The sequence below is a fragment of the Penicillium argentinense genome, assembly GCF_028826775.1.
Source record: "Penicillium argentinense strain IBT 30761 chromosome Unknown utg000004l_segment0_segment0, whole genome shotgun sequence".
Taxonomy (NCBI): Eukaryota; Fungi; Ascomycota; class Eurotiomycetes; order Eurotiales; family Aspergillaceae; genus Penicillium; species Penicillium argentinense.
This window is the reverse complement of record NW_026622663.1, coordinates 4,182,766-4,203,111: the sequence shown is the minus strand read 5'-3', so window position 1 is coordinate 4,203,111 and position 20,346 is coordinate 4,182,766. Positions and strand designations below refer to the sequence as shown.

Below are 20,346 nucleotides of genomic sequence, written 5' to 3'. Positions count from 1 at the left end.
ACGCAAACAAGTGCGATATCATTACCTGGGCTGACCATGTTGGCCACAAAGGGATTTCGAAGTGCATGTCACCATGGCATACACCGCGCCAGCTAACGATCAGCCACCTGAGAGCAAAAGAAGCAAGCTCGATATTCCTTCCCATTCCAAAGCTCTCACCTTTTGAACTCGCACTGAAGAAGCTGATGCACACGAAAGTGCCCATGGCCCATGGGACCCACTCGGCAAACATCCTACAATGATGGCCACTGGCAGCTACTCCACAAAAGGTATAATACCTTACATATCCCCATGGTGAAGGTCTTGTGAATACCCAGAAATCAAGAGTCTGGTCAGAAAGTACCTGGAAAGAAATGATCAGAGCAGAAAAGAATAAAAGCTAAAGCAAAACTGCTATTGCAATGCCATTATTGATAAATGATACGCGGGCAGGTCCAGGCATGTATGGCTTGCGACCCGGCCCCGATGTCTGTGGCCCACGAGGCTGAGCGGGTCAGCAGTTGCCACACACATGTGCATTGTAACCCCGACTGGCTTTACCGACTGGGATTTAAGTCGAGCAAACTACATAACTTCGGAATTTGGAAATAAATTCCGATTCGATATGAAAATCCCCGACCGGAATTCCCGAGAGGGGACTTCTATAACAGCCGACGTGGAGAATCGAAGGTGTCTGGACCACACTTGTTTCGCAAAAATATGCCATGTACCTGTACGACCGATACATGCAGTCACTTTTGTTATAGGAAAGTAGATGCAATCATCGTAACACACATTGGGGGCGATAATATTTACGAGCTCAGCTCGGCACATTGCTGCGCTAGCAGATGTAGGGCTATATTAGAACACGAGCTCTATATTAAATCCAGGCCACCTGGTCGGGCAATCACCAAGAAAAGAATCGGCCCTAATGCACTATGTAATGGACTGTACCATAGGTAGGGCCCCGAGGTGCACAGGTGAGTGGTGATCTTGCCGTGCTTGCCCTAGACGAGGCAGGATACCCGATTTCTTCAATCTCCCGCTTTCCACGCAATTAATATCCGCAACCATCGTTGCCTCCACTCCCCAACACTCACTACATTCACTATAGCACAGTCTTCTTTAGTTCGCTCGTTGTCGCGAACTACACGATCTGGTTGAGTAATTTTAGTCTGATCGTGGCGCCCGATTGGCTCGGTCACGCTCACCAGTTCGGGGTCACACAACCCCCGCTATCACGCTAGAGTACATTTGGATAGTACCCTGGGGGAATCGATGTGAGATTAGGCTCATTCTCGCCGGCTGTTTCAACCGAAAAGTCAATGACTGGGGCAACTAGGGGCAATTCCGTATGGCTAGTCCACTGGAATCACTCTGGCTCAGCAAAAGATGGGGTGAGACAGCTGACACGAAGTGAGCCCCAGTGTCCTCGCCAGCTTTGCTCCTCACGTGGGTCGCGGCCCCGCTAGGCTGAAATGTTGACGTGGCTAGAATGCCATGGTTCGATCTGGGCGATCGTTCGATTCACCCCCATGTATGATCTAGCCAGGGTTATGCCGAAGCCACAATATCGGAAAGCCCTTCCAAAGTCCAGTGGTGGCTTACGCATCCGGGTTTGGGAGCTTGTGATTGGCAAAGAACTCTTTTGATTGATCATTTTCCTACAGAACTACCCTTGCTGTTCTCTTGGCAGCCAACAGATCCCATTTTCGATTCTCGTAACTATTCACCGACCCCAGAACCCATCCGTGTTGCCCCGGAGGCACCCACGACTCTAACGCACCCCTACCCATTGATAAATTCTCCTACCAGCGGGGATCAGGCCAGAACGGAGTTTGTCGAGGGCTCGATAGTTCGCAATGTGACCAGCTTTTTGTTCGTTCCTGATTGATCCGCCGTACTCCACGTCAATTTATACCATCCATTTGAGGTGGGCTCCGCATAAAATGTTGCACCATCAATCTTGGTCATGACATAGCGACCGTAAAGCCACCAGACGTTGGTCAGCTTGCTGTCAGTAGCACTTCTCTCGGAGGAAGACACAAAGCCAACTTTATCGCTACCATCATTGGCCAAGTACAGGACTTTATCGGACACGGCCGCAGATTGAACTTCAGAAGCGGAATGCGCCGTCCAAGTGTATTGATCGGAGCTGGTACTGGAGGCTGTGACTGTAGTTGAATTATTATGTGACTCAGCACTCGGGCAGGTATTGCAGCTGAGGCGCCCCATCAGTGGGCACCGTGGGGTTGGACGTACAGTAGACTGGAAGCACGTCGGTTGCGTTGGACTGACTCGGGTCTCCAATCGAGGCCACACCTAGAAGAAAGGAAAGATGTCAAATCATAAGTTATCGCGGAGAAAGGTCGGCATGGGAGTTCCTACCGTCTGCGTAGTAGACCTGCAGTCCACTGATGCTCTCGCCGAATGCGTAGATATTGAACTGCATCGCCCGCTTCACTAATGGTTGAGCAGAGCAGAAGGCACCGAAAAATGCAAAGAGCAGAAAAAAAGGGGAGAGTATATGAAGCATTGTTGAGTGTAACATCCACGGCAGGTAAAAAATGCAGGTACAAATCAAACTTCAACAGTTGAGAAATCAGGGCACCCGCAACAATATAAGAAAATGAGTGATGAGAGAGCTGGGGTGTGATCGGTTTGGATTATATTTCTGAACACAGCCTCTCAGATAATCTCATCACTTGCAGCTCGTACGCGGCCACCTCGCTGATCCGACCCTGGTGCCTGGGCGCTTTCGCGTATAGATGCCAGAAATACTTCTTGCACTAGGTCGTGCCCGGATATCAGTCATGCTGAGACAACCCCAAGTTCAAAGTCAGCCATCTGCAGCCCGAATGCACCTTCTCCTCTTTCCACATCCCAACAATCAAGGCAACCGACCTTCGGCCTTGTCCTACCCTCGTCCGGAAAGCCGGGTTCAGCGGTAGATCCCACATGGGATGCAAACGCCACCTCAGCCCTGGCAGAAGCGAGAGCCTCCTGCCTTGCTGCGCTATCTGGCTGCGCCCCTGGATACTAGACGAGGTTCCATCATGATGAGCACCCGACGGCTACATCACGGGGAAAAGTGTATCGCCTGAAGGGCCTTAGCCAGCGTTAGAATTTTACCACGGCCGCCATTGGCATAGAAGCATCACCGTGGCCCTGAGACATGCAGCTATAGCCCCTCTCATCGGCAAAAAGGGAAATGGTTTTTAAAATCCCATGCATCTAAACGAGGGAAAGCAAGTATCCCGTCCGAATGGTTGGCGGGGAGTTGCCTGATCTTTGAATCAAACGCCGAACAGCCTCACGAGGCCGACAGCCAATGGTCAAGTGAGATTATTCCGCTAGAAAGAAGCGGATCTCGGTTCTATTAGCAAATTTCATACTCCTTGATATCATATGCATCCTAGGATTGGCGTATCGCCCCAGGAAGCACCTGTGAGCTGGTACAGGCGCCCTCGCGAGGAGAGTAAGATTTTCGGTGACAGCCAGCTCAGCCTTGGCCATGACCTTGCAGATTGAAGTATTCTGTATATATAGGCTCCATGACAATCGTACTTGCTGATGTGTCGTCAATCTTTTCATTTTATTGTCGCGTGTTCATTTGCCTTTTGTTTTCGCTGTTCATGAATTTACCTTGATAGCTTGCCCTACCTTCATCGGGGGTTTTATATCACCATGAGACTGCAAAACCTTCTTTATTTGGCATATGCCTTTACCGTGGCTGCGACTTCCATTCCGGTGCTTGAGACTCGAAAGACCAAATCACCTTCCAAGCCCAAGCCATGCGCCGGCAACAGTGCTCATAAGAGAACCAAGTGGTGTGACTACGACATCAACACCGACTATACAAAGATTGTGCCACACACGGGTGTCACCCGCGAATACTGGCTCTCGATCGACGAGATTACAGTTGCCCCAGATGGCATCTCACGCTTTGCAATGGCAATCAACGGGACTATCCCGGGACCTACCATCTATGCAAACTGGGGCGACGAAGTCGTCATCCATGTGACCAATCACCTTAATGAATCGAAAAATGGAACAAGCATTCACTGGCATGGAATTCGTCAGAACTACACCAACCAAAACGATGGTGTTGTTTCAATTACTCAATGTCCCACTGCGCCAGGATCAACAATCACATACAAGTGGCGTGCTGCCCAGTATGGATCCTCCTGGTACCACTCTCACATTGGCCTTCAGGCCTGGATGGGTGTTTTTGGAGGTGTCATCATCAATGGCCCTGCCAGTCAGAACTACGATGTTGACAAGGGTATGCTATTTTTGAATGATTGGTCTCATCAGACTGCCGACGAGCTGTACACACATGCTCAAACCGTGGGACCACCCACGCTGGACACGGGTCTGATCAACGGAACAAACATGTACAATACTTCTGGAAAATATTTCACAATGCGTGCCAACAAGGGCGAGTCTTATCGTCTTCGGATCGTCAATGCTGCTATTGATACGCACTGGAAGTTCATGATTGACAATCACAAGCTCACGGTCATTGGCATGGACCTTGTTCCGGTCAAGCCGTATACGACGGATTATATCAACATCGGAATGGGTAAGTCAGTTTATATATTTACACTAGTGAAGTGGAAATATAACACTCTTATCAGGTCAACGATACGATATAATCGTCACCGCAAACCAGCCAAAGGCAAGAAACCACTGGATCCGCGCCATTCCCCAAACAGACTGCTCAGAAAACCACAACGTCGACAACATCAGGGGTATCCTGCATTATCACGGCAAGGTCGGCACGCCCTTGACAAACCCATGGAACTTCACCGATATTTGTGTCGACGAAGACTTAAGCAAGCTCGTCCCCGTCGTTCCCAAATCTGTCTCAGCCGCAGATTGGCAAGACATGACGGACGTCACGGTCGCCAAGAACACGAAAAATCTTTTCCGGTGGTATCTGAATAGCACGACGATGGAGGTTCTGTGGGAGGATCCCACTTTGTTACAGATTTATGATAATCAGACTGAGTGGCCCAACTCCAGTGGTGTTATTGAACTGCCAAATGCCAATGAGTGGGTCTACTTGTTGATCAATACTTCGATGCCGGTGGCTCATCCGATCCATTTGCATGGTCATGATTTCTTCATTCTCGCGCAGGGAGAAGGCGCTTGGGATGGTACGACCATCACATCAAACCCGCCTCGTCGGGATACAGCCTTGCTTCAAAGTTCCGGCCATCTGCTCATTGCTTTTGAGACGGATAACCCTGGGGCGTGGTTGATGCACTGCCATATCGGATGGCATACGTCTGAAGGATTTGCATTGCAGTTTATCGAGCGATATGAGGAGGCTCGACAGCTCATTGATTTGAAGTACGTGAATGATAATTGTGCGTCGTGGATAACATATGACGAGGGGAACGGTATTGAGCAAGAGGATTCAGGGGTTTGAGGGTGGAAAAGTAGAATGCAGTGGAGTACATCGAGATGTATATTGGTCATTAAATGCAAATATATCAGATGAAAGAAGTATATAATGCTGAATGTCATTCATTTTGTTGCTGCCGTTTCTATCCCAATTCCATGCGCTCGAATTGATTAGTCAATTATTGGTACAGATTTGGGAGCTTTTTTGTCGTCCTTGCTTCTCTCCTGTTTACCCTTTCTTTCATCCCATATGCTGGGTGCTTATATTATGTCCCACTACGAAGGATCTCCAGGGAAAATTGTTCCGAGGTAATTTGGCAGAGGCTCGCTTAAATGGGGCCCCATAGCTTTTCCTATCAGATACACCAGGGTTGGTGGTGAAGGGAGAAGTTTTGAAGCGTCCAAATTCTGCGGCTGTTGCGATATACAATTGGAGTCTTTGATCAGATGACCACATGGAATTGTATTTTCCTCGAACTAGCTTCAATTGTGTACTGATATTTCAAGCGAAAATGTTGAGACTTTGACCAACTGACCACATAAAATCATATTTAGCTGAAACCAGCTGGAATTGTATTACATGCTGATTACTCAAAGCCCAGAAACTGAGTACCACAATCGGGTTGTAAAACGTGCAAGGTCTGTACAGTACCGCACACCGAAAATAATTTTGCAGGTCATCCACTATTGGCTGGTAATGGGAGGAGGAATGAACAGGGAGTGCTTCCTTTAAGTGCATACAGAGACCTGGGCGAATGTGCCAAGGGCTGAAGGAACTGTGTTATTGGATGGGAGCGAGTAGCTGAGATCATTGTCCAACAAAATAGCCTCCGATGAGTTCATGCAAAATGATGAATCTGTTGATCGTTGACGTTGACGCTTATCGAGATTTACGTGAAACGCTTTTCCCGTGCTCCACGTAGCAGATTGTGTAACACCTGCACGCTAATCGTGCAGCTGGCCTATGCCGTGGGGAGGCTCGACCGGGGTTTCGTTCTGATTGTCGTCATCATTGACATCTTTGTATCTGTGTTGATATCTGAAAGAACTTTGTTTTCAATGCCAGATCCAATACCTGATCATGGTACTTTTCATTCGAGTTGGTCGGGCACGCGGTCGAATATTCCCGGGGCCTACAGGGTATTAAACCCAATGCAGGGTGACGTCCGACACATTGCTGTAGGTTAGGAAGTAACCTTTCCATTCTGTCCGAGAAAATGACAGATCACAAAGCAACAAGACACGACCTGAACTAGCGGTCTACTAGCGGTCTGTATGGTCTCTGCTCAGCCGCTCCAGCAGTCCCAGCCATCGCATCTTCGATCGCGGCGCGGTAGTGTGGGCCTTCTCCTGTATCGTGCTCCACAAGATACCAAATAGGCCAATCGAAGGTGGATGGCTGTGAGATGAAATCGCCATCGCTGCGGGCAGTCCCCAAGACAAGCGGTATAAATAGTCGACCAGCCAATAAGATGATTATACGGCGATGATCACCCCACGATGCGCTTACAACCACGAGCAGTTGGTCTGTGCCGGCATGGCAGAGATTTCGAGACCCTAAGAGAGGGCAGGGAAGGGTAGGGCACGGTAGGGTCGAATGCAGCCCTCCCGAATCCGCAACCCGTGTAACCTCCTGCTCGAGGCCTCGCGGGCGAAGTATCTTGTTCCGGGCAGATTGAGATTGATGCCGTATCACCACACCTTTCATCATCGAGTGCGTCGACTGGGATCAGAGCGGGGCGACAAGAGATCTGAAGCTGATATCTCGAGGGGAGTGAGCGAAGCGGGCGATTTACCTTATTTCATTTCCCACCTCACTTGGTTGATTGACCTGCGAGTGAATTCACTTCTTCGTCCTTACCTCTTTCTTGCCACGGTCAAGAAGTATCATCATGATTGTCTGCTTTTTGCTGGGTAGCATTTTGGCCTACTTTCTGGTCACAATCGTCTATCGTCTCCATATCCACCCGCTGAGCAAATTCCCCGGGCCACGGCTGGCTGCTGTGACAGGTCTATATGAGATCTACTTTGCCGCCTGGGGAGTCGGGTCATTCGAAGACGAGATCAGCCGGATGCACGAGGAGTATGGTTCGCATCCCCCAGTTGATCGATGCTGGAGTTCTTTTCCATGCTGACCACGACCATGACAGGCCCGGTAGTCCGCATCACTCCCGACGAAGTGCACGCCCAGGAGCAATTCTACAATGCCAGCTATGCCGACTGCTGGATCAAGGGTGACAAGGTCCTGGATGGATCCCGACACCCATCGGGCCACAATAGCCCGAGATTCCAAATCAGGAAGCGATCGATATCGCGGGCGCGATCGATCCTCCAAGTGGAGGTGCATCAGATCATCCGGGGCCTGGTCCGGAAGCATCAAGAGCATCGGGTGTTTAGCTGGAGGAGTCGGTCACTCTCGATTCCCCGTATTCCCGGGATCCGCCTTGATCCTGCCGATGAGGACGATCTCGAGGATGGTCCGAGGAATGTTTCGCCGGAGTACTCCCTGCCAGTGCAACCAATAAGCCATCTCCCTCGAAAGGTGATCCAGGGCTCTGGAAATCCGACAGCAATTGCCAGACCTGGTTCTCAGCCATGCAGAGGATGAGTCGCCGAAGTATTCCCTTTTGAAGGAGTTACCGGAGACAGAGTTGAGCTCTGACTTTCCGAACGAGAAAGAGTCGGGCCCGTTGGGGTCGACCCAACAGTTGACAGCTGGGTCTGGCTCAGCGCACGGGAGCCAAGTAAGCCAGCAGGTGTCAGCGACCAGCCCAGAGCGACAGCCGGGCTTTAGAGTTGAGGAGCGGGGCTGTTTTATGAATCTGCAGTATTTGACAGGATGCTGTTGACTGCTGGCGGTGCTGGAGAGAAGGAATGGTGCAGAAGAGGGGCAGCGGAGGGTCGAGCCTTCCCCACTGCGGAAGTCTGCCGAATTCTGCTGGTCTCGCCCGTCGCACCTCAACCTCGACTCTTTCTTTCTTTCCCTCTGCAATTGCTGTCTCTAGGCTGTTTGTTCTCACAGCTCGTGCATCATGGTATGTGCTGACTTCAACCCGACCGGCTTCAATTGCCCCCTCGAGCGCCGCAACTGACCGATATCTAGCCTCACGCCGACTCTTCTATCTTTTTTGGCAACACTAAGGCCGAGGTTTACCCTCAGCTGTTGGACCAAGCGAGGGGACTGCTGTCTGGTCAGCGCAATTGGGTGAGTTTTAGTACATTACACGTTGAGGGCCTGGCGGCCCTCGCGACCAATTGAGCAATGCGCTAACAATCGCAATCGCAGGTGAGGTGAGCGCAATCCCAAACACCCAGGAACGCACACGCGCAGCCTGCGCAGCGCTTTTTGGCCTCGGCTGACAGTAAATAGCAACCTCTCCAACATCTCCTCCCTCCTCTGGCACGCCTTTGCCGCCCTCCCTTCTCCCTCCTCCGCCGTCAACTGGGCCGGTTTCTACATCCGCGATGACAAGTTCCCCGCCCTCGCCTCGCCCATCTCATCGCCTCCTCTGGGCGCCGACCCCAGAGCCGGCAGCGTGACGATCTCGACCACATACGCCTCGATCGAGGACCAGCTTCTCCTGCTGGGTCCGTTCATGGGCAAGCCCGCATGTCAGCAAATTCGCTTCGGTAAGGGCGTCTGCGGAACTGCCGCTGCCAGCCACGAGACTGTCGTTGTGCCGGACGTGCTTGAGTTCCCGGGACACATTGCCTGCGATGCGGAGAGCCGCAGTGAGATTGTGGTGCCTATTCTTGTGCGCGGGGAGGTAAGAACTAGTACCCTACCTTAGAGCAGTCCCTAGTCTCGCGTGCGATTGGGTGCATACTGATTTGACTAGACTGTCGCGATCATCGACATCGACTGCACCTTGCCCTCTGGTTTTGACGACGAGGACAAGAAGTACCTCGAGGAATTGGCCGAGATCCTGGCCCACGGCTGCGATTGGTGATTGCCAGCCAATCGACGACGAATAATTTAAGACCAGATTATGTGACATGAGATTAATAACGGACTTTTTAAGGAAAGAAGGCAAAGCGGATGAGATCTTCTACAAAAGTTAGTTCGGGATTTGCTTGTATAGGCCACTGCTACCGTCACAGATGGCCGATATTTCACTTTGGATGTAAATGTTACCCTTTTAGAATCAAAAAAGTTCTACTCGAGCAATGATGCAGACGCATGGAACCTCGCTAAGCGATCTATCTCCTGGGGAACCACAGTGATGGGGACGCAGGGTGAACGATTAATCTATTGCAATCTAATTCATACCCTAGGGTACCACCTCCCTCGGCTATGCACCCTGAAACACGCGATCGGCATTGCTAGGACGCTGCGACTGTCAAAGCGTTTAGGTTCGCGTCAAGCGCTGAAACACGAGGCTGTCACTGCGATCTGCTCAGGTTCTTGTCACTACTCTTGTGTGATCGGCGGGTAGTTTGCCTTGTTTGCTAGGTCTATCCAGGTACTACTATATCAGATTCACAGATGCACGAGTAGATCCACGTCTATCCTAACTATAGCAATGAGATGAGAATACGTAATATCTATAATCGGGAAAATGGAATCTCAGAATCAATGATACAAAAGTAATGCTTCACAGTGTTGTACACAAGCAACTACCTACTACACAATATCAAGAAACAAAACACAACACTTAATGTAGATACAATACATCCACCTGAATTCTAGAAACCAACAACAACCTCCACAGCATCCCAACCAACCCTCTTAGTCCCAAAGTCCACCTTCCCAACACAGTCCCCATACTCATACGCATTCTCCAAACTCCCCTCACCCCCGGTGGTAGTCGGCACACCAAACGTAACATTCGTCTTTGGCAAGTCCCCACAAGAATGACTCCCACTATTCCAGGGATAATACTCCACAAAGCCCAACTGCGAATCCTTAATGCCCCCACTACCCCCAGGAAGCGTGTAGGACCCAATATGCGTCTTCACCCCCGTAACCGCATCAATCAACGTCCCGGTCCAGGTCGTGCCTTCCGTATTCTTCACCTGTAGTAGATATCCATGCGCGTAGGTGGCGTTTACATCGACGGCGCAGGAAACACCCGCGCCACCATCAGCGCCGTCAGAGCAATTCTCGTCAGCGCTAGTTGTGCCCGCGACAAAGCTGGAGAAGGCGGCGTGCACGACCGGTGAAGAGGAAGAATCTTCGCGGGGCTGTAGACCCGTGTAGCCCACGTCGTCTTGTCCGATGAAGCTGTATTGTTGCGCGAAATAGTATCCTGATTTATGGGCTGTGTTTGGCATCGCGATGGGGAAGGTTATGTCTTTTAGTCCGCTGCTGGAGACGTTGGCGACGTTCCAGGTTAGGCCGACGAGGGCGTTGGTAGTGCCGAGAAGGGAGAACAGGCCGAAGATTGGGGATTTCATCTTGATGGTGTTTGGTCTGGTGCATGAGAATGAATGAGTGATTATAGGTGTTGAGATGAATGTTTGCTCTATTCTTATACTTCGGGCTGGTTATAGTGAGTTCATTGCGGAGCTTGGACCTCGTCAAGCCGAAACGAAGCGGCGTTTCACTGATGAGGGTCGATCTGCAAACCTGGCGGTGTTACATGGAACTGAGATGTCTGGGGAAAGGTTAGACCAGTTGCATGAAATGTTTGTCGGAATGCGATCAAGTTCCGTTTTTTTCGTGGTGGAATTTGTAGTCCCAAGGGCATAGTAGATGAGTTTCAGAACGGGGAATTCAGATAGACAATCTCCACATGAGGGTTTCATTGAGTAGCACCTTTATGATGTGTAATGTAGTCTACTCTCAGAAACCCGTAGACTGAATCTCTAGATCAATTCTGTTCTAAGGTAATGACAGTTCTACCTGAATGCAATCAACGCCGAGATTGCCACCAAACCCAAGATAAATGTAGTGACCGCTAATTTTAGAAAGCCGTACCCTACCAAGGAGGGCAGGAAGCACATGTAATTCTATGCATGAAATGCCCAGACCAGCCTGAGCTCGGCAGGTCAGAGCGGGTATGTCGTAATGCCGAAAGGGGACGAATATCCCAAGAAATCGTTTAAAAAGAACTCATCCCAGAAGAAAAATTCCCAGTGGAAAGGAAAGGAAGGTTCACATATTGAGCAGGCTCATTTGCCGCCGCATTGGATTCGGCGAGAGTGAGTCGCCGTCTTCACTGGGTCCAATGCCACTGTCTGTACCGGCGAGGCCTGCGTCGGTGTCGATATCCCACTGTTCATCGTCTTCGTTCAGCTCCGCGTCACCATCCGCGCCGTCCCAGCTTTTCTGGACAGCGCCGCGGGTGTTCCAGCGGAGGGCGCGCTGGACGCTGCTGAACCACTCCCCGCTGTCGGAGACGACCGTCGGGAAGGGATATTGACTCGCTTCGATCGTGACGTAGTCGCCCTGCCGGAGCTCGACGCGACCTTTGCCGTCAAACGAGCAGTATGCGGTTGAGCGGGAGGCGTTAGGAACGGCGATGCGGAGAAGGTGAGAGTCTGAGAGGACCATTGGGCGGAAGGAGAGGGTGTGAGGGCAAATGGGTGTGAGGAGAATGCCTGGGATGGAGGGGTGCATGAGGGAGCCGCCAGCGGACAAGGAGTAGGCCGTTGAGCCTGGATGAGGTCAGCATATCGAACGTCTTGCAGTTGGGATCACTGGGGAGAAAACATACCTGTAGGTGTGGAGAAGATACAGCCATCCGCTTGGACGACGGTGAGCAGCGAATCATCGGCGTATAATTCCAGATTCGAAACATAGGGCGAAGGACCGCGATCAATAACCAGCTCGTTTAGGACCTCGAATTGCTCGCCCTCTTCGACAGCGCCCGCCTCGGCGCCTTTGCTGCGATCTTTTCGAAAGACGGTGCAAGTAAACCGCATACGCAGATTCACGCGCATGCCCACATCGCCCATGACGGCATTGAGGGTCTTTTTATAATCATTGAAATCGAAATTGGTGAGGAAACCGAGACTCCCGAGCGAGAAACATAGGACTGGCGGGACAACACGCTGGAACAGCCACGAGGTGAACAGGACTGTCCCGTCTCCGCCGAGCGTCAGCACCAGATCGAATTTCTCAGGCGAAGTCCAGCAGAGATCGGGGGTCCAGAAGTTCAACATCTGCGCGAACCGTGGTTCTTTCTGTAAAAGACCGGCGGCATCGAATCGTTTGCTGTTCCGCAGTTTGTTGTCCACATATACATTGACTCCCAAATCACTTCCATACCGCGGCGTCGACAGCAGCCACTCGGCCACCTCGCGGGTCAATAGAACCAAGCTGTTGTCCCGCGCTTTGGTGACGATCATTACATTGCGCACGGCGCGCTTGATCGGCCGTCTTTGCAATTGCTTCGACACCTCGCGGACGCCGGTCGCCGTCTGGACCAGACGAGAGTGTGACAGCCATTCGTCGTCCGCAATCTCCTCTAACACCTTCTTGATATTGACCGCATCGTCGAACCGCTGGTGAAAATAGCATGGTGACTGCAGCATCAGCCGCGCCGTCGTGGGAGATCGTTCGAGATACCCGCTCAGCTGCAGATTAGACAGCGCAGTCGACAACTTCTGCGACGAGGCCGTGCTGGGTCTGCGCTCGCGTTCCTTGTCCTTCCGGCTCTCCTTCTCCTTGTCGTCCGGCGGGGACGATGCTTCATCGGCGGCAGCGCCCAGCAAGCCCGAAAACGGACCGGGGAAGCCGGCGGCCTGATTATTGCCGGCAATGGTCGACCGTGACGCCAGGGCCTTCATGATGGTCTGTCGGGGAATGCAATCCGTCGAGAGGGCCTTCTGAGGCCGATGCCCGGACACGGACGACGTGCGAAATCGGCGTAATGCCGAGGCAGGCAGCGACCAGCCTGCGACTCCGTCGGCCGCAGAATCTGAAGCAATATTGCAGGGCGCGGCACCGGCCTGCGAGGCCGTCTGCGCGTCGTGCGAATGGATCTCGTGGTGTGTCTGGGAGGGTTCTATGTGCAGGGCATAGTCGCGGAGGAGGACAGCGCCGACTGAAGGGGGGTGGGGCAGTCGCAGAGGAAGTGCGAGGAGACGCGGAGAGCTGCGTCGCGGTGCTGTCGGATCGGGGCGACTCGCTGCCGGACGACGCCATGGGCTTTTAAGGAGAAGTCGCAAGGAAGCCTTGCACCGCGGTCGGATGTAACGGAGATTGAAATCCACCGCGGAACGCGGTGAGATAGATTCCACCGTCTTCCACCCCTCGATGGATTTTCTAGACCTGCCGACAGGGGGATGGCGCCGGCTAAAGCCCGATCGGCGTGTGGGGGTCGATGCGCGAGGACGGGTTCGAGAAGTGCGAGGAGGTGGTGGTGGTGGTCGCAGATGAAGAGCAGTGAACAGTCCTAGACAAGACTCGGAAGTAGTCAAAGGTGGTGAGCCCGTTCCGACAACGGAGCTTGTGTCGGTGAAAGAGGAGGTGAAGCCTAGCGGAAAGAGAGTGCGGGTAAATCCATTAGACTCAGAGAGAAAATTGCGTGGGGAAATTTACGACTCGCACCGTTTGGGGAAGTATACGAGGGTTTTATTCCATGGGAGCGCCCGCCAGTGACGCCCTCGAACAGCTAACTCTATCGCGGGACTGCCTCATTAGTTGGGAATGGTTCATTATGTAGATTACGGAAATTGGTAGTGCGCTCGGTGTGGTCTATTCCTAGATAATTGCGAGGCGGCTGATGCTGACAGGCGTTGCGCTCCATGCGAACCACTGGCAGGTTCGAGTGTGAGATCTGCTGGTGCCTGGTGCCTGTGCCCTGCTGTACGCCGTCCAGTGCGACCGACACATCGGTCGATTTCAGGGTCGCCAGGGCACGCCGCGCCTCGTTCGCTAACAATATGGTGAGGACAAAAGGTCTCGGCCGGTGTGACGCAGCCACCAAGGCTGTCACACTCGTGTTCCCAAAATATACCAGCACTTGTGAAGTGAGAAGTCAGCATTCTCAAGCCGGAGATAAGATGCCGAAATTCCGGGGTCCCTTAGGCCATAGTCATTCAGAGAGGCTAACCCCGATGGCGTATCTTCCTTCGGTCGCATATGTAACTGATGCTTCGCATTCAAGAGTCGATCTTCCAGGTGTAATCCCGACGGAGGCGATCCTCCACGGTCTCCCGGACAAATCCATCCACCTTGGATCCGTCCGACTCGTCGCCCATTGCGACATCTCCGTCAGAGCCGGGCATTGTCAGCTCCTGGCAGATGGACAGAGCGCGCTCTCGGACCTGCTCCCAGGTATTGAAATCGAAACGGCCCTCGCTTTCGTTCAACAGCAGGTGGTTCTTGGAGGAGAATGCGAGCACATGGCGGGAGACAGCCGTCTTTGCGTCGGCGGCGGAGAGATCAGGCATGATCTCGCCAGACTTGGTCACGCCCAGCAGGGTGGCCGAGAAGGTCATGGACAGAGGCACGGCGGCAGACAACAGGGCGAGGAGCGAGGTGTGAAGCAGAGCGGGAAGGATCGTGAGGTACTAGACAGTCACACAGTCAGTTTGGGGAGCCGGGACAAGATTTTGATCATTGGACGAGTCCATACCGAGTCACCACGCTCGACCGCATCGCCGCCGACAATGGCCAGCGTAATCACGACGCCGCGACGAGGAAATCCCCGCTCGCGTCCCAGAATGACCTTTCCCAGAACACTGCGCAGGATTCCCTCGACATAGCGCTCGCCGACCCCAGCGGTGGTGTTTCCCGGCTTAACAAACACTTCGACGGTCGCATCTTCGGGTTTAAGAGCGTCGCGGCGAGCTGGCAGTTCAATGGGACCATTCACGGCGCCCAGCACATCGTAACCCGTCGCGGGACATTTGTAGGAGGCTGAGCCGTCGGCGCGGTTGAGGGTGGAGAGAGATGCGGTAGGGCCGACCATGATGTGAACGGACAGAGAGGCGGTGGTTGGAGGGGCGTAGAGAAGGAATGGCCGAGGGTTGGTGGAGGAAATCGACGTGGAGGTTGAGGGAGAAGAAAGTGAAGGCGACGGCGACAAACTGCGGATTTTCATTCGGTGCGGGCCGCGCGGTGATTGGCGGAAGCTCCTCTACAGAACGACGTTTCTGAGGAACTTGAAGAGGTTGGATCGGCCATTTATTTAGTTGATATTCAAATAGATATTGTTCATTGTGCTATAGATATGGTAGATGGTCACTCAGGTGATGCAATGTGGTTTCGTATTTTTCCCTGGTGGTGTCAGTTGTCTGTCACTTGCCAGTATATTTAGGGCAGGCATACAGACATGGACATCCAGGCACTGTTTTGACGACAATACACTGATGTGTCACGATAAGGCCAGGGTAGTTGTACGAGTACACAAATACCCCAGACAGACTTTTAAATAAACAACTGGATCTTTAATCTTGTAGAAAATCACGTCAGTCGCTCAACAGTTCAACCTTCCAACGGTCCCTCGCAGATCAACAGACTAGAACAACACTAACAATGTTGACACCACACCTACAGTGGTACCTCCAAATGTCTTTGTACACATCCGCAGTCATCTCAAAGGGCACGCGACAGCCAGTTCCGACCCGCCGAGAGCTTGGAAGGTGGCGCAATCGGATTGGCGAGGTGTGCGCTTCGATGCAGTCATGGATTCGCCGGAACCATGGGTGTCGACGAACAAGGGAATCTGCCAGTGGTTTGTATAGGGATCGCTGGACTGTTGAATGCCAGTGTATATCCGACCTACTCTAGTGAGATCGCAAATAAATTACTTCAGGGCACCGATGGCTAGACGCTAGAGTACTAGGCACTGCTCGTACTACTCGAATACTAGTAGTACTCATGGTATCAAGCGCGTACTCATCCACTGATGGATGGTGGCGGGTCCCTCCAATAGAATGGCTGACAGCGTCCAAGACAACCACACTAGCGGCCTCGCAACCGGTATCTTTGCGAAGCTGCCGCGGCCAGTTGCAAAGCAGCCAAGCATTCGTGCCAGCGTTCCCCAATGATATCGTGGCGGTGACAAAGGACAAGACTTCCAAGAGCTTCCCCCGCTCTCACCACAACCAGTACAAATACACTCCTCAAACACCCCGGGAGTCACTCTACCTCTCTCCGCGCCCTCACTCTTTTCCCTGCGCCTTCCTATTACAAAGAAGAGAAACACCTAGCAAGTTCGACTCAATCAAGTCGTTACTTCTCTCACTTGTTCCTTCCCACCCACTTGAATGGGCATTGAGACGACTCCCGCTGTCGAGGAATCGACGGAGCCTCCTATAGGTCCCTATACGGAGCCCAGATACCAAGAAACACCCGAACGCCGAAGCGTACCATCGTACGACCTCAATGAGAAACCGGTGACGACGCCGGTCAGTCATCCCAGAGCTCTAGTGTCTAGGTCTGCCGACACCGATCAGCATGCATCCGGCAGTCCGAATGAAAGAGCAAAGGATCGTCTCAAGGATGCCCATTTCCTGGAGCCTGGCGACATTGCAGACCTCATCCAGACACATTTGCAGTATGCAGACTACCTGTTACGAGTGGTGCACCGGGCATGATATTGACCGTCGTCTAGAAATGGACTCTCCAGCACCGAGGCAGACGCGCGTTTGCAGCGGGATGGCCCAAATGCCGTCCGCGAAGTCGAGAGTGTCTCCATCTGGGGGATATTGCTAAGACAGGTGTCGAACAGTTTGACGATTGTAAGTCGTTCTTTTACTCCCACCAGCATCTACAGCATCTACAGTGTATGGAAGTGGGTCTCCGGACTAGAGTCTAACAATATGACCTCTAGGTTCTCCTGATTACCATGTCCTTGTCTTTTGGAATTGACGATTACATCGAAGGCGGCGTCATCACAGCCGTCATTCTCTTGAATATTGTCGTTGGGTAGGTAGTTCAAGCTCCACCCACGACCTCCAATATACTGATGTGAATAGATTCGCCCAGGACTACAAAGCTGAGAAACAGATTCTCTCTTTACACCGACTATCGGCGCCAATATGCAAAGTGATCCGGGACGGGCGTGTGACCTCCGTCAAGGCCGAGTCGCTGGTGGTCGGAGATATAGTCCGTCTGGCCGTTGGCGATATCGTCCCGGCAGATCTACGGCTCTTCGACGGAATGAATATTTCCACGGACGAGGCCCTTCTGACGGGCGAATCCTTGCCGGTCCTGAAAACACCACTAGCCACTTTAACTGCGGCCGATATTCCCATCGGCGACCGGACGAATATGGCATACTCGGGTTCCAGCACGACTCAAGGCCGAGCAACCGGGATCGTCGTCGCGATAGGTATGAGCACGGAGGTGGGCAAGATCGCCCAACTTCTTCAAGATCAAGATGCCACGGCGAGTGACAAAAGTCCCCTCGTTCGCACACTGTACCGGATCAAGTCGTTCTTTGGCAATATTTTGGGCCTCGTCGGCACCCCACTGCAGGTCAAGCTGAGCAAATTTGCACTGCTCCTCTTTGTCTTGGCCATAATCCTGGCGATCATCGTTTTCTCAGTCAATCTGTGGGATGTGCAAGGCGAAGTTTTGATCTACGGGATTTGTGTCGCCGTGGCCGTCATCCCCGAGTCACTCATCGCCGTTCTCACCATCACCATGGCGGTAGGCACCAAAGCGATGGCGCGAGGGAATGTCATCGTGCGTAAGTTGCAGTGTCTAGAGGCAGTTGGCGGTGTCACGAATATCTGTTCCGACAAAACAGGTACCCTAACACAGGGCAAGATGATTGCACGATCTGCGTGGATCCCCGGAGCTGGAACATTGACGGTGCGCCAGACGACGGATCCATATGATCCAACCAGCGGAGTGGTGCAGCTGGATGAGATCGACTGGGAATCAGGCTATCCCATAGAAGAAAATCCTGCTTTGCATACCTTTCTCTCGGCTCTGGCACTCTGTAACCTCTCCGTCGTACAGCGTGAGAACGAAGTATGGACGGCGGTTGGGGAACCAACTGAAATTGCCTTGCATGTCTTGGCTATGCGGTTCGGCTTTGTCAAGAGCGCTGTGATCAACCGCCAGGACCTGGAGCTTCATACAGAATATCCATTCGACTCGGCTATCAAGAAGATGACAGTCGTTTACAGCAACCCAGAGGGAACTTGCCATGAAGTCTACACAAAAGGCGCACCAGAGGCTGTCATCCCCAGTCTTGCAGTTAGTGAAGACGAAAAACAAAGCATCCGTAAGACAGCCGACAGAATGGCCGCAGAAGGACTCCGTGTTCTCTGCATCGCCCAGAAAAGCACCCCCCATCGACAAGCCCGACATGGTATCTCCACGCAAAGCAGCCGAGACAGATCTTCTCTTCGGTGGCCTCGTCGGCCTCTACGACCCTCCCCGTATCGAGACAGCCGCAGCTGTACGCAAGTGCCAGATGGCAGGGGTCGCCGTGCACATGTTGACAGGCGATCATATTAAAACAGCAACAGCCATTGCCTTTGAAGTGGGCATTCTCGACCGAGCTGCGGAGCCATCCAAATCCAGCAAATTGGTCATGGCCGCGGACGAGTTCGATAGATTGACCGATCCTGAAATCGATACGATCGAGGACCTTCCGCTCGTCATTGCTCGCTGTAGTCCGACCACGAAAGTCAGGATGGTCGAAGCCATGCATCGTCGTCAGGCATTTTGCGTGATGACGGGAGACGGAGTGAATGACTCGCCAGCTTTAAAAAGGGCTGATGTTGGTATTGCCATGGGCAAGAATGGGAGTGACGTGGCCAAGGAAGCGGCGGATATGGTGCTTACCGACGATAATTTCTCTTCAATTGTGAAAGCTGTTGAGGAGGGTCGGAGGTTGTTTGATAATATCCAAAAGGTACGAATTCCATTCTATCTTGAATTTCTATTCATGCTGACCTTCTCAACAGTTCCTCATGCATCTTCTCATCTCAAACATTGCTCAAGTAATCCTCCTCCTGATAGCTCTCGCATTCAAAGACGCAGGCGGCGACTCCGTCTTCCCACTCTCCCCACTAGAAATCCTCTGGGCCAACCTAATCACCTCCTCTTTCCTAGCCGTCGGCCTAGGCCTAGAAGAAGCCCAACCAAACATCATGTACCGCCCACCGCATGACCTCCGCATCGGCGTCTTCACCCGCGAGCTAATCACAGACAAAATGATCTACGGGACATTCATGGGGTCTCTCTGTCTCGTCTCCTTCGTCTGTGTCATTTATGCCGCTGGGACAGGAACTTCAGATTTGGGCGATGGGTGCAACCAAGGCTACAATCCATCCTGCGACATTGTCTTCCGAGCCCGAGCAACAACTTATGCAACACTGACCTTCCTATTGCTGGTCACAGCCTGGGAAGTAAAACATTTCTCCTGGTCCCTATTCAACATGGACCCAGTCGGATATCCTCGCAAGCGATCCGTCTTCTCGACGATCTGGCGAAACAGATTCCTTTTCTGGGCGGTTATGGCGGGCTTCGTCATTGCTTTCCCTGTAATTTATCTCCCGGTCGTGAACCAGCTTGTCTTTAAACACCACGCGATCACGTGGGAATGGGGTATTGTACTTGGATGTACAGTGACGTACCTCGCCTGTGTCGAGAGCTGGAAGGCAGTGAAGCGGGCGTATGGCATTGGTAGCGGCAAACACGCTCCGATGACGCTAGAGGCGGCAGAGACGAGGGCTGGTCTCAGTACACTTACGCCGTTGTCTATGAGCGCCAATGCAAGCGTTGAGATGAGTGCCAATGCGAGTGTGGAGATGAAGTGATGCTCTCCTGGCGAGGAGAGGTGATGGGTATCGTAGATTCAACACGGCGGTATACCGGGATACTACTGTTACTCAGTAGTTGAGTTTTCTTCAGTTATTTTACTGCAGAATGTGATTGCTTCACTCCTTTTCAATACATTTATCCTTTTTCACCACTATTCGACTTCAAGTTAACAAAAGACGTTCTTGTTGACCAACCACATCACGCCAATCAACATCAGTCTCCGGTTCCATGATCGCCCCCATTTCGCCGCTTCCATACTTCTTCCAAAACGCACA

At 52.3% G+C, this 20,346-nt stretch overlaps 8 protein-coding genes across 8 annotated transcripts; 4 read left to right on the top strand and 4 right to left on the bottom strand.

Annotated features, from left to right (window-relative positions):
* Nucleotides 1-1,800: 1,800 nt before the first annotated feature.
* Nucleotides 1,801-2,431, bottom strand: N7532_004492 (uncharacterized protein; the record flags this gene model as incomplete). The annotated part of the gene is made up of 3 exons (XM_056616986.1): nucleotides 1,801-2,153; nucleotides 2,242-2,301; nucleotides 2,368-2,431. 3 exons carry the CDS (start codon nucleotides 2,429-2,431, stop codon nucleotides 1,801-1,803), a joined length of 477 nt encoding a protein of 158 aa, XP_056477343.1.
* Nucleotides 2,432-3,666: 1,235 nt separating this feature from the next.
* Nucleotides 3,667-5,416, top strand: N7532_004491 (uncharacterized protein; the record flags this gene model as incomplete). Its single annotated transcript, XM_056616985.1, has 2 exons — nucleotides 3,667-4,564; nucleotides 4,620-5,416. The coding sequence occupies 2 exons, from the start codon at nucleotides 3,667-3,669 to the stop codon at nucleotides 5,414-5,416; spliced, it is 1,695 nt and encodes a 564-aa protein (XP_056477342.1).
* Nucleotides 5,417-7,283: 1,867 nt separating this feature from the next.
* Nucleotides 7,284-7,999, top strand: N7532_004490 (uncharacterized protein; the record flags this gene model as incomplete). Its single annotated transcript, XM_056616984.1, has 2 exons — nucleotides 7,284-7,479; nucleotides 7,542-7,999. The coding sequence occupies 2 exons, from the start codon at nucleotides 7,284-7,286 to the stop codon at nucleotides 7,997-7,999; spliced, it is 654 nt and encodes a 217-aa protein (XP_056477341.1).
* Nucleotides 8,000-8,423: 424 nt separating this feature from the next.
* On the top strand, nucleotides 8,424-9,182 carry N7532_004489 (GAF domain-containing protein; the record flags this gene model as incomplete). The annotated part of the gene is made up of 3 exons (XM_056616983.1): nucleotides 8,424-8,426; nucleotides 8,678-8,682; nucleotides 8,762-9,182. 3 exons carry the CDS (start codon nucleotides 8,424-8,426, stop codon nucleotides 9,180-9,182), a joined length of 429 nt encoding a protein of 142 aa, XP_056477340.1.
* An 895-nt stretch (nucleotides 9,183-10,077) lies between these two features.
* Nucleotides 10,078-10,788, bottom strand: N7532_004488 (uncharacterized protein; the record flags this gene model as incomplete). Its single annotated transcript, XM_056616982.1, has 1 exon — nucleotides 10,078-10,788. One exon carries the CDS (start codon nucleotides 10,786-10,788, stop codon nucleotides 10,078-10,080), a length of 711 nt encoding a protein of 236 aa, XP_056477339.1.
* A 700-nt stretch (nucleotides 10,789-11,488) lies between these two features.
* N7532_004487 (putative NAD+ kinase Utr1) lies at nucleotides 11,489-13,125 on the bottom strand (the record flags this gene model as incomplete). Its single annotated transcript, XM_056616981.1, has 2 exons — nucleotides 11,489-11,991; nucleotides 12,051-13,125. The coding sequence occupies 2 exons, from the start codon at nucleotides 13,123-13,125 to the stop codon at nucleotides 11,489-11,491; spliced, it is 1,578 nt and encodes a 525-aa protein (XP_056477338.1).
* A 1,317-nt stretch (nucleotides 13,126-14,442) lies between these two features.
* N7532_004486 (putative exosome complex subunit Rrp46) lies at nucleotides 14,443-15,254 on the bottom strand (the record flags this gene model as incomplete). The annotated part of the gene is made up of 2 exons (XM_056616980.1): nucleotides 14,443-14,853; nucleotides 14,919-15,254. The coding sequence occupies 2 exons, from the start codon at nucleotides 15,252-15,254 to the stop codon at nucleotides 14,443-14,445; spliced, it is 747 nt and encodes a 248-aa protein (XP_056477337.1).
* A 1,300-nt stretch (nucleotides 15,255-16,554) lies between these two features.
* N7532_004485 (putative potassium/sodium P-type ATPase) lies at nucleotides 16,555-20,067 on the top strand (the record flags this gene model as incomplete). The annotated part of the gene is given in 6 exon segments (XM_056616979.1): nucleotides 16,555-16,844; nucleotides 16,902-17,028; nucleotides 17,121-17,215; nucleotides 17,266-18,524; nucleotides 18,541-19,160; nucleotides 19,213-20,067. 6 exon segments carry the CDS (start codon nucleotides 16,555-16,557, stop codon nucleotides 20,065-20,067), a joined length of 3,246 nt encoding a protein of 1,081 aa, XP_056477336.1.
* Nucleotides 20,068-20,346: the final 279 nt, after the last annotated feature.